We start from the raw sequence: 13360 nt of genomic DNA on the forward strand, positions 1-13360 counted from the left end.
CAGTTCAGTGTGGGAATCGTTAGAAGATTTGGACGGCGCTGTAGACCAATGACATGATATGTCTGAAAAACATAAATGTCATGTATAATTATTAGATCTATTACTAAATCTATACTTCTTGATTACATTTAAAGTGTTCAGAAGTAAGAGCGGCGTCGGCTGTTTAAATGACAAAAAAGTACTGGAAATAGATTGGCGTATCAAGAAAAAGACAGGCAGAAATCATGTATCCTTTTGCACAAAGATGTACCGTACTAATGAGCATAGCGAGGGGGTAGGGAAGGAGGGTGAGGACAGAGAGGGAACGAAAGAGTAAATAAGAAGGCTGGAGTGTGTGAGTATGATATACTGGAGACACTCGTTAAGTGTGGTGCTAAGAGAAAGAAGACTAGGAAGAAAAGAATAACGTAGTGTGATAGTTTATATTTTTAGCTGCGTGTCTGCCTGTTAACAATGTTTTGAAACCTTGGACGGGAGAGGAAGAGAGGGTGGCTGTAAGGGGATGTGGGTCGGTGTAGTCGTTATGAGACTTGGATTTAGCGTCTATCTTTAAAAGAGAGGAATCAAGAAGGGGGGTGGGGGTATGAACATTTCTCAAATAATCCCAAGTTCATCAATGTAACTCGTGCAGATGGAGTGAAAGCAGCTTAAGAAGGAAACGATTCATTAACATCTCATCCTGTCTGTTTCATAACGCGCAAGTAGTCTGTCCCGATGCTGACCCTGAATCGTAAATGTGTGTCAACAGGCGCTCATCAAAATAGTGAAATCGAAGAAACAGACACTTTTTCGCCTATTGGGCAATTTTTATAGATTGGTAAATATCTTAATGAAATGCACTTTAAAATTTATATGCTGGTTTTACTGAAAAACGTTGATCAAAATCACCAAAAAATGTAACTTTTGCCGTCTCCAGGGACACTCAAGCTTTTAAAGTCACTTAATTAACTTTAAAGGTCACTTTTTCTCGCTAATGTTCCTTCTCTCCTATCGTACGTCGATCGTCTTTATCTTTTCTCCTTCTATTTAGTGTCTGTTACTAACTAGTAACGCCTCTAATCTATGGCACTTGTATGACCTAATTGTCTTGCAAGTGCCGCAAAACTCTTACTACAAATGAAGACTGACCAGCACTTTGTCAAGGGATGTAAAGAAAGACACGATGGTATTAGTGTAAGTACTATAATCCGCGATTTCTGAGACAGAGGATGGATTTGTTTCGATTTTTTTACACGCTGTATTGTGTAGTGAACGGCGTAATACTTGCCGGAATCTTTCAAGGGTCAAGGCTGTTGGGTTATTGATGATCATTTCCCTCTTAAAAGTTATCAACGGTTATGGCCCTTGGACAGAGGTCTTGTGTCGTAAATCTGATTGTGCCACATTCTGACCTCTTGGGTCCTTCTCCCAATTCAAAACTAAGGACATAGGGAGGGCAGTAATTTTTTTAAACCGCTACGCAATATATCATGGGTGGTTGGGGGGCACCAATGGGGGCGGGTCCTTTTTCTGTACTATTCCAGCGTTACATAACCGTTGAAATGTTTTGTGTATGTGCTACTTTCATTAAAACAAGATCGAACGTGCCCATAGAAAGTTCAAGGGATTGTTATAAAAAGAAATAAAAATTAATACAAGCAAATCATAATGAACACGCTATACAACGCCATAGTTTGTGTTGCATTGATTGGATAGCACCACACAAAGGCCTCAGGAAAGCCATTCACATCATGCTTATTTAATCTTCGTACTTTAATCAACTACCACCTTTTTTTTCTCAACTCCTGTTTACCATTTCTTGCGGGGGGTTGTTTGGTTGCCTAGGGTGACCTATTTCTTCTACTTTTTTTTAAAATATTGCCGTTGGTTGTTGTTTGGTTTTGTTTGTTTTTTTGATTGGTTGTTGTTGTTTTTTTGGGTGGGGGTGGTTTGGGGGGGGGAGGTGGTATAGTTATTGGCGTCTCTGATCTAATGGTTTGGCTCTTCGTGCATGGTTCTGCGTATCCCAATCCACCCAGGTTGGTCCTGACAGACAGACTCAAAATAAACCACATCCTACATTGTCTAAATTGCGTCAATGGAGGCATAAAACCTGATAATCTTTGTTACCTTGTTCCTTGGGAAGTTGTAGTACTTTTTTTTACGCCCCTAATCGATTTAATGTCGATTATTCAAGAGGTGGGCTGTGGGTGGACCCTGTCTGTCAGGGCCAACCTGGACTGAGGGGTGGATACAACTTCCCAGCGGAAAGACCGAGATACTCGATAAAAAATGTTTCTCTTTACTCGGGAATCGCACTCATGTCCACTTCGTACGACAACAAAGCTCATGACCGCTACACCACATACGCTGGGTTCTTGGGAAGTGACTGTTGTCATGTCCTCTCGTAAACACCAATTTATCACCTCATGTGTTGTTCTCTGGACACTTATTATCCCAATGTGTGATTGCATCCATTTGGGAACGAAACACTGATAATTCACGAACTGGGATTCTTCTTCTGCTTTACGAGTAGTGTGGTTGTTGTCTTCGTGTGGGTGGCTAATTGGCTGTGGCCGTGCTGGCTTGTCGTAAACCACAAGACACCACGTCCAGCACGGTGGCAGGGGGGCTTCCCGCTGGTGTCTGTGGTGTAGTGGTTAGCTTTCTTGTCTTGCATGAAGAAAACGTGAGTTTGGTCTCCATGTCTGGCGGTTTATTCTATAGAATGTCGTTGTCTTTCTCTGTCTTTGATGCAACGGTTAAGTGCGTAGCGCTCGCACGCTGAAGACCAGAGTTCGATTCCCATGTCGGTCTTTTTGCTGGTACGCATCCCTCTTAACCCGTGACGGCCCTGACAGGCAGTGTTGAAGCCCACGTCCTAAAACTCAAAGATCTAAATTTGTCCATGGGCACTTCAACAATAATTGAAAATGTCTCTTTATCTTCAAACCGAACAGACCCGTACGTGTCATAAGTCACGAAAGATTGTTCGGCTTTTTCGGCTGCCTGCTGGTGCTCTCTCCATCACCGACTAGCTGGTCTGTGGGATGATCAGGGAAAATAACTAACACTATGGACAAGCATGCTTTAGAGAAAATGTACTGCTGGGCTCACACGTTTTCTGCTCTTCAGATTTCTTTTCTAAAATTATTATCATCTTTTTTTCGTTCCTTACGAAATGTGACCAGTATCGCGCTAGTGATTGGGGGCCGCTCCTGGTAGGTTTTAGTTCTTTAGTTTCCCTCTGTCGTTTCCGTCTGTCTGTCTATCTTAGTTTTCCCAACACTGAGTGGCCATTATTGTTTCGATATTTTTCTCTTTTTATTAAACAAACACTGACAATTATCTTGTGTACCTGTGGTAATCCGACATTGTCGTTTGTTTGTGTTGAAATTCCGTCACCAATATTGATGTCGTCACCCCCACATACATCATTCTTCTTTCCTTTCCTTGCGAAATGTGGCCGTTATGACGCGTATGCCCAGCCACCGGTACTACCTATCATGTGCTGACTGGGAAGAATATAGTACTGGGAACGTGGGTGGTTGGCGTGTGTTCCGGTGTGGTTTGCTCCAGCTTTCCTATCAACCGTGTATCATCCTTACCTCTTTTTTTTGGGGGGGGGGGTATTTTTTACTCGCGTGTAACTCCTCTAGTCTTCTGCATTTACATGGCTTTAATGTCTTGCAAGTACCGGAAAAACTCTTACTAAAACTAGACTAAAAGATACGGGGAACCGAACCAGAGATAAGCCATGCTTTGGGTCATGGGACAACAGAGCATGGACTGTCATACTACAATAAAGCACGGGAGAGGTGGGTAATCCAAAGGCTGATCCTCCCACTATCCTATTGATTATAGCGAGGTGGTGGAAGAAACGCCAGCAAGGACAGTGTAAGCTGCAGGACTGTTTCATTAAAACCTATTGTTCCATTGAGTCTGTGCTTGGTGGTTGCTTTGATGGTTCTGTGTACGCTGGTGATGGTGGTCAGTGTCTTTGTTTTCTCGGAGTCAATGGGGAGAGTAAGAAGACTGATTGAAGCCGAGTCTCCGGGCATTCACCATGGTATTGATGTACACATTAGAAAAGTGAGGAGGGGGATGAAGTGAAAGAGGATGCACAATGATGTGTTGTCCATTCCTGCTTAACTAGCTCTTTCATTAAGAAGCTGTCGTTATCCTCTTTGTTCTAGGTTGTTGTTATTTCTGTTGGTGGTGGTTATCTACTGTTGGTTTTGTTTATGGGGTTTTCTTGGAGCTGGTCGTAGCAGTCGCGACGATGGCACACACACTGTCTCTGCCTTTGTGTTATTTCTATTGCTGTTGCTATTGCTGTTTTCATTGATGCTGAGACTGTTTATCTTGTGACTGTTCCGCCGGTGGTCAGGTTTTGAATTGTTTGCCTGCCAGATAAGAGCCTCTTTTTTTTAACAGAATCCCAACAGAACCTGGATTAATATTCATCACCACGTGTTTGGATTGGATGTATTTTACGTTGCTACTGTTTGTTCTTTGAGAATAGATGGTTGATTCGCGTTGTAGCATGATGTGCTCCTTCTTGCTTTTTCTGTTACAGTGGTGTCCGCAATGGTTATAAGATTAAACGTTTCTTACGGGTTTTTTGTATTGTTTGGGGGCTTTGCGCGCACACACACACACACACACACACACACACACACAGGCGCACACACACACACACAGGCGCACACACACAAGCGCACACGCACGCGCACGCACGCACACACACACTCACACACACACACACATATGCACACTCACAAACACACATACACATGTTCACACGCACACATACTCACGCTCATATTTATACACACGTATGTGTTGGAGTAGAGAGAAGGGATAAAGGGGTCCATGCCCGCGTGGAGGTGTCTGCCCAGCCTTGTTCAAACTTCCCAATCTAACATCATGGTGTCACTTCTTACATTCGCCTATTTATTGTTCCCTATCGAGGCAATGGGTGTACACGTTCCTGAAGTAGAAAAAAAAATGTTACGGTGAGCCAATATGTTGAAAGGAGACATATAGTGTGAAATAATAAGGTGGTGCGTAGCCTTGAATGTGAACAGTTTGTCCTACTTTGTCACCCTTTACGCACCGAGAGTCACAAAGTCATGTTTTATGTGCGTGCTTGCGCACTTGTATGTGTGTCTGTGTGTGTGTGTGTGTGTGTGTGTGTGTGTGTGTGTGTGTGTGCGCGCGCGCGCGCGATGTATTCAATACTCTTTTTAGTTCCGTCGACATGTGGCATTGAATACAACCAGAGGGTTGGGGAGGGAGGGAGCTGCATCCAGAGGTAAAAGGCTCCATCTGCTATAGTAGTGTACTGCAGATGAAACCTTTCCAATCTGTCAATGGAACCGTATTGCTCATTGAGTCTTGTCTCTCGTGTCTTGCTCTAGAACTTTTCACAGAGAACAGTAAATGTTTGCATACGGACTCTCTGGCGTCTGTTCCTTCCACCCTTTTGTCGGGTTCTTGAAGGGTGACACTGGTAGGCAGGAGCGGGTGATTGAAGGGCGCCACTTCTGTACCTTCCTTATGTTGTTTCTGTCTGTCTGTCTGTCTGTCTGTCTGTCTATCTGTCTGTCTGTCTGTCTGACCTTTTCTCAGCGCGGAATGACCATTACTGTGCCGATGTGCTTCTCTTTACTCAAACAGACATACAAACCTTTTGTAGGTCGCATTTCTTTGGTGGGTGGTTGGTGGGTGGCCTGGTTTGCTCCTTCTTTCTTATCGAACATCTATCATCCTTATCTCCCCTCCTTCTTTTTTTGTGTTTGTTACTCTCTCGTAACACCTCTAGTCTTCGGCATTTATATGACCTTACTGTTTTGCTAGTGCCGTAAAACACTTACTAAAAAAAGTGACACCACTAATCTTCTGCGCTTGTATGACTTAATTGTGTTGCAAATGCCGTAAAGCTATTACTGAAGCATTTTAAAAAATGGAATGTGTCAAAGGGCTATGTGTGGGTCGTTTCTCGTTGAAGACGTGGTTTTGATTCCCGAGGGGTAGGAGGGCGGCATTGGTAGATCCTACTTTTTTACTTTCCCTCTGTTCTTTCTGTCTATCTTATTTTTCCCCGGCGCTAAATGACAAGTATTGTGTCGATATGCTTCTTTTTACTCAAACAAACAAACAAGACGATTCCCGGATTTGGAAGTTATTTATCACGTGTCTGCTGGGATGCTGTTATCCTTCTCAGACCGGGTCGGCCGTGACAGGCGGGGTCTAAAACAGCCTGTCTCCCGAACTGTCTAGATTGCGCAGGTGGGGACGTTGAGTATTTTGACAACGCCTTGTCTGTCTTGCTTTTTCATCCCACATAACGGCCATTTCTGTGCCGATGTTGTACTCTTGTGTAAAACGAAAATGGTTCGTGTACCTTTTATCGTTTGCGCTGGTATTTACTTCCTGCGCATAAGAGACGGTACACGGACATGGGCAGGCATTTTTTTTTCTGAATAGGAGGAAGGGGGGGGGGGGTGGTTGGCCAGTCAGGTGTGTCCAGGAATCCATTATCGATCCGTTGCTGATAAGACCGCTGATCACGGCTATATTTATAGTTCTGGCTCTAAGTGCTAGGTCATGCGCTTGTGAGGCCTTAGTGTAGTGTGTACTGTGGATTCGTGTGTACTGTGGACTGACAGTTGGGAGGCGAGTTCCCGGTGGGCAGACCAGTTCAGCTAGTGGTTGTGGTATATATAGTGTAGACTGTGTATTTCACAAGACATATTATTATTATTATTATTACTATTATTATTATTATATGCATTCTGTTTATCATGTCTACGCGTGTATGCGCATGTATTTGTGTATTAATATGAACACAGCGGATGTGTGTGTGTGTGTGTGTGTGTGTGTGTGTGTGTGTGTGTGTGTGTGTGTGTGTGCATGTATGTGTATTTGTGTGTCTGTGTATTAATTCGGACACAGAGAAGATGTGTGTGCGTGTGTGTGTGTCTGTCTGTGTGTGTGCGTGCGCGAGCGCGCGCGCGCATGTGTGTATGTATACACATGTATGTGTTCATACGGACACAAAAGAGGAAATGCGAGAGGTACTGTGTAGTTTTACTTTCTTATCGCGCCTGTCCTTCCAGAGCACTCGTCAAAATGAATTAATCTGTATCTTTCCTTTTCGTCTACATCTTGTGCCATTTGACTAAAATGTGTACCGTGCTGCCGAGTCAAGGGCTTGGTGTCTTGGCGTCTGTGTAGGTTATTTTTGGAAGCTTCGGTTCAGTTCCTTATTTTTCTTTATGTTTGGCGTACATAATATTTAATGTGTCTTTCCTTGAGGCAGGGATGGATCACCTGAATATAAACTGTTATAGTAAGCTTTTGTGTGTAATATTACAATTGTAAGCAGTGATGTTCTGTTTGAGTGGTTGTTATTGATTTATTGAGTTATTTGTTTATTGAGTTACTTATTTATTAAGTTATTGAGTTACTATATTTATTTATTTATAGATTTATGTATAAATTTGTTTATGTGTGTGCGTTATTATTATTTCTGTGGTTATTGTTGTTAGTATTATTATTATTATTATTATTATTATTATTATTATTATTATTATTGATTTTCATGTATTTTCCTTTGCCCTGTTGGGTTAAATTAAAGATATCGATCTGTCTCTAGGTAATCAACTCTGTCCGTTTTGAAGAGATATTCTTGAAAAGTTTCATCTGACTTCTGAGATTCCCATAGTCATGGCCAATCTTTCTTATTCGGTCAGAAAGTTGAGGATGGAGTTACGGATTGTTCCGTTTATTGGCCCATGTTTGACGTCACAAGTAGCCTGTATATATCTTCACGGTCGTGACTAGAACACTCTTGCTTTTGGTTCGGTTTTAATTTTTCAATGTCACAGTTACTTTGCGGTTTTTTAAATTACTTTATCAGTTCACTCCATTTTAGTTTTCTGGGCTAAATTTGCGTTTGCGATTTATTTTAGAGAGTTTACCCTGAAAACGTGTTGTTGTTTGTTTTTGTTTTTGTTTGTTGTTGGGTTGTTTTGTTTGGGGTGTTTTCGGGGGAGGGGGGTTTGTGGGGTTGGGGTTTTTTGTTTGTTTGTTTGTTCTTTATCTTTTATTTTTGGAGGGGGGGGGGGCATCAAGGTTTGTTATTAGAAATTTTTTTAATTTTTTTTTTTTTTTGGGGGGGGGGGATTCCCTTGCCACTTGCAGCATAATAAAGGTCTTTTTTTATGAGCGTGCTAAGTGAATACAGTGTGTATTAAGTCTTTTAAATTTTACAGCTGAGTTCGATTGCGTTTCCTGAATGTTGACTGTGTATATCATGACCTACTCTGATGCTTAGAATCCCAATTTGCTTCCAAACATGGTTCATAATACTGAACATGGACATTAGCTAGGGAGAAATCAAAAAGATTCCTGGGTAACCCGAGATCTCGTTCTGAATGTATGGTTCCATGAGACAAGAACGTATACATAACCACCATGTTCAGTCTGTTGGGAAGGCAACACTTGAGAAACTAGCTGTGGTTTCAGTGTGAGAAGTGCTTTCCATACAATGACGACATACAGAGATGAGTTGGTGTAGTGGAGACGTTTTGTGACTGGCATATTTTTTGCTTTCTGAAACTTCGACAACGGTGTAGTTTCTTTGCATTCTTGTGTGACAGTCGGTGGATCAATATCAAGTATTCCCTGTACTGTATTGGATTAGAGGATCCAAGTGTATTTTATAGATTACTTTGGATTAAAAAGGAGGTCCTTGCCTTCTTCTCATCATTACCATCGTAGTCATCTCAATCAAGATCAAAGCATGGAGCCCAGCTTTCGTGTGGATAAGTTCTCTTATAACGTCAACGGGTAAGTGCGAAGAAAGCATTTTACTTTCTCCCCAATGTGTGTTTGTGTGTGTATGTGTGTGTGTGTGTGTGTGTGTGAGTGTGTGTATGTGTGTGTGATTTTAAAATATATGGGTGTGTCTGTGCGCGCGCGCGCGCCTGTGTGTGTGTGTGTGTGTGTGTGTGTGTGTGTGTGTGTGTGTGTGTATGTGTGCGTGTGTGTGAAGCGTGCTGACAAAATGAGTTACTTCTCGGTTTCAAGCCTTATGGAAATAGATACATCACGCTTATAAATAGGTGGCGGTTTTACAATTTTTATAAGTATGAAATAATGAAAGGCATATTATACATAAAGAATATATGGCATCAAAGAAAAATCTACTAATTTGGCCCTAATGTCGATTTTTGCCCTATGTATTTCCTCATATGGATTGCTAGAAGTTACTCGTTTTGTCAGCAGACCTCACATGTTTAATGTGTATGTATGGCCTTTGCGTCTTGGCAGCCGAAATTAGACGGCTGAACGTCTTGGGCAGTGTCGATGTGATACAGAAAAACGCAAAGGGGCGGGAAAGGGAATGGGAAGTGGGCGTTTGTACAGATGATTGTCTTAGACGTACGGCCGCTGCCGTTAGATCAGGTTCGATTTGATAGATAGATAGATAGATAGATAGATAGATAGATAGATAGATAGATAGATAGATGTGTGTTGGTGTGTGTGTGTGTGTGTGTGTGTGTGTGTGTGTGTGTACACACTACCATTTATAATACTCAAGTGTTTATACTTTATATGCTTACATAATACAAATCCCCGCCTCACGTCAATGAGTCACCGGGGCGAAAGGTGGTGTGCACGGTCTCTTGAAGTTTGAGCTGATACAAGAATAAGAGTCTGGGAATGTGACGAAATTGGGGATACGTTCGGAGAGATTTTATGGCACAACTACTCTACTTGTTGTTGCTGGCCTTGCTTTTCCCCGAGTGCTAGATTATCATTATATTGCAAACGTGTTTCCATGAAATCTGATTTTCACAAATGTCATCACTTATTCTTTTCTCTGCATCTTATCGATTTTTTTAAAGTAGCGAACACGAGGGATAGTTCTCGAAAGACGAATAGAAGGTAGGTCAGAGATTGAACTAGTCGTATTGATTTTGTCATTGGAATGAGTACAAATGGCTGTAGAAAGTAATTGCTCGTCATCCAAAATGATATTAAATGATTCAGTGGTGTTTCTTTAACACCATATAACTGAGAAATAAGATTCAACTTTTATTGGTCTCGCAAAGAAATTTGGTATACACGAACATAAATTCGTGGATACAGTGATTTATCAGCGTAAAATACTACACAGTATCCTGCAAGTACAGGTAGCTGTAGTAATAGTATCCTACAAGTATAGGCTGTTTTACACGCCCCCCCTTATTTTTTCCCATTAGTTTGTGGGGTGGGTGTGTGTGCGTGTGTGTGTGTGTGTGTGTGTGGGTGGGTGTGTGTGTGTGTGCCTGCGGGGGTGTGTGTGTGTGTGTGTGTGTGTGTGTGTGTGTGTGTGTGTGTGTGTGTGTGTGTTAAAAAGGGAAAAAAGATGGGGGGGGGGGGGGGGGGAAGAAATACATGTAGTTATGAGTGTCGGAGTGTCGGTCAAACGTATTTGGCGTCGTCTTGGATCTAGATCGCTTGCATATGGAGGGTGTGAATAGTAAGTCCTACTTCGTTACCCTCCCCGTTTGTTGTTGTTTTTTTTTCTATCTGTTTTTGTTTTTGTTTTTCTTGGCGCTAACTGTCCATTATTATGTCGATGTGGTTCTCTTTTCTCAAACAAGAATCAATATCAAAGTCTTCTCTTCTGGCTATTGTGTGTTCCTGTCCAGGGACTTTAATTATTTCCCGCGCTGATGCTCACAGCACGAGGTTGTTCTTGGGTTTCATTGAAGAAGCCTTGGTATCTTTACTTCAGCCAAATGACGTCATTGATCCGTGTGCACGCACACTTGACTGCAGATAAAGAGGCTGCTCGCAAAATGCGATTGGGTTAGCTACGGAGCTGAACGATTATTATTTGCGAAGCCGCAAATCCTTGGTACTTGTTTCATCGGTTGAAACGGATTAGATGTGTATTTTAGCCTGCAAAATCTTTGTGACGTCTTGTTAGGTTTTGGAAGGAAAGAAAAAACAGGAAATTTGAAGTCCACTTCCTAGGAATTTGTTCTGCCAGCTTCAATTCGTCCATTTTGGAAAATCCCAGCGAATACATGTATTTCACATAGATATCATTTGTCTTAATTTGTTATAACCTGGTGGTGTGGTGACTTATTTTAATCCCAAAGAGAAGGGGGTGATGAAAAGTGAGAAGGTAGAAAGAGAAGGGGGATGGGAGGTGGTGATGTTAGACTGGATTCATGGAGAATGAATGATTAACAGTGCAAGTGATACTGATTCTGCTACCGTATCTTTTGCATTTGCAGTTTTGATCCTAAGAGACGGTAAGTGCTGGTATACCATTGCATAACTTTATCTTCAGAGTTACGTAATTCTGCCGTTTGCACTGCGTTTACCCAATCCTTTTATTCTATTTCTGATTGCCAGTATTTAATTCTAATGAAATGCTGTTGTCTTTTGCATGCGCTTCTCATCGAAACTTTCCCCATCATTTTATAATCTTTCATGGGGGTGAATCTGAGCTTTTTCAGAAAACAGAGGGAATAGATTGTAGTGCGGAGTTGCTCTTCTCAGAATACGTTATACTTTATACTAGCTGTAAATGTTAATTATCTTTGCAGCAGAATTAACCTTTCATATTGTTTAGTTGTGGTCGACCTGTGGTCCGCGGTTACTGAACACTAGATCATAAATGTCTAATATGTAAATCAGTACCAGATTCCTTTAAAACTGCTCGTGTTTTAAAATGTTGTTTAAGAAAAAAAAAACTTAAGGCAGAATGTCTTAAAAGACTATAGACCTGTTTCAAATCTACCTTGGAAAAGTTATCCTTGAGCAACTCCGTCACCACTTAAACAAGTGAACAATCTGTTAGAGCCACTCCAGTCTGCCTATCGTGCCAACCACAGCACAGAAACAACAGCACTTCTTAAAGTAATGAATGACATGTTTGCTGACTGTCCAGATTTCCCCGTGACTGTCCTGTTTCAACAGTCGAGGATTTGAGAGGCTTGTAATATGCATTAATTATAAATATAATAACTGTGTTCTTTGTTACGTCATCTGATGTTATAATGCCGGGTGTTCCGATTGGGTTTTGAAAAAGTTGGCAAGCCTATAACTGTGATTCAGAAAGAGTACTGCTATTATTTTGCTAAACCTTTTAGTTCTATCATCAGCTTTTGATACAATTGACCCGTCATTTTTTATTGAAGCGATTAGAAGTGTCTTTTGGAATAACGAGGACTGCCCTTGGCTGGTTTGTTCCTTCCCGTTAAATATATATACCTGTTTGTTGTCATTAAATATTAAAAGGAACATATCATCAGTCTTTGGTCCAGTTTTGTTCACCGTTTATACTCAACCACTTATCAAGAAATTAAGTGACTTTAAGTATCATTTCTATGCTGACGGCACTCAAATTAAGGGTTCAACATTATCTACCAACTTCAATGAACATGTCCATTATGCTGAATTTTGAATTGCCTCAATCAAAAACTGGGTGAACAAGAACAAATTGATGTTAAATGATATAGAGTAAAGCGCATACAGCTTGCTGTCGAGAGGGGGTATGTGCTATACAATTGTTTTTAATTATTATTATTATTATTATTATTATTATTATTATTATTATTATTATGATAAAACAAGTCATTAAGGTTGACAACGATCACATGAAAATTTGTGATACGAAAATTGCATTTTCAAAAAATGTATAAAATCTTTACATCTCTTTTTATTCCAGTTTGTCAGTATCGGCTGAGGTAAATCATCTGATCACCATAGCAAACCATATATATTATTTTTAATCGATTATCTCCGTCAATCAATCTACTGGGACGTTGTATCCCTGTCAGCCAGGTTTGTCCGCGACAGGCAGGGTCGATAGGAACGTAAACTTCTGTGATTACATTTTTTAAACCTTCCGTTATCTCCGTCTCTATCAGTCTGGCCTTTTACCAGCGCTAAATTTTTATTATCGTTTAGTTAACATTTCAAAGATTTCTTGAAACGAGGTAGAACTTGGTTGTTGGCTGTACGCACTTCTCCTTCACTACGACTCGGTCTTTCTTTGGTCCATCGATCCTTGTTCTCGTAAGTAACGTTTGCGTGTTCCGACTGAGCTCAGGCCACGTCGTGTGGGGTAGACTATCTGTTGTCGCAAGGAGGAAGTTAATATACCTGTCACGGATGTTTGCCTGGTCGTGCTGCTTGTCAGTAACACACTTCTTACCTATTGCACGTTGTCTATCTGTTTGTCTGTCTGTCTTCTCTCTCTTTTCTTTCTCTGTCTCTGTCTCTGTCTCTCTCTGTCTCTCTCTTTCTTTCTTTCTTTCTTTCTCTCTCTCTCTCTCTCTCTCTCTCTCTCTCTCTCTCTCTCTCT

General features: G+C 41.3%; 1 protein-coding gene across 4 annotated transcripts in view; it reads left to right on the plus strand.

The window, feature by feature from the left end:
* The window catches only part of LOC101852772 (tubby-related protein 3), a 117874-nt gene that overhangs the window by 78127 nt on the left and 26387 nt on the right, over window positions 1–13360 (plus strand). For 2 of the 4 annotated variants that reach the window (XM_013084135.2, XM_013084138.2), the window contains exon 1: window positions 8269–8838. The exons of the other annotated variants lie outside the window; for them this stretch is intronic. In XM_013084135.2, coding sequence (XP_012939589.1) covers window positions 8792–8838 — 47 coding nt within the window. In that variant the 5' untranslated portion in view covers window positions 8269–8791. Of the gene's footprint in view, window positions 1–8268; window positions 8839–13360 lie in introns of those variants that run through there. 4 annotated transcript variants of the gene reach the window in all.

The sequence above is a fragment of the Aplysia californica genome, unplaced genomic scaffold (assembly GCF_000002075.1).
Source record: "Aplysia californica isolate F4 #8 unplaced genomic scaffold, AplCal3.0 scaffold00274, whole genome shotgun sequence".
Taxonomy (NCBI): Eukaryota; Metazoa; Mollusca; class Gastropoda; order Aplysiida; family Aplysiidae; genus Aplysia; species Aplysia californica.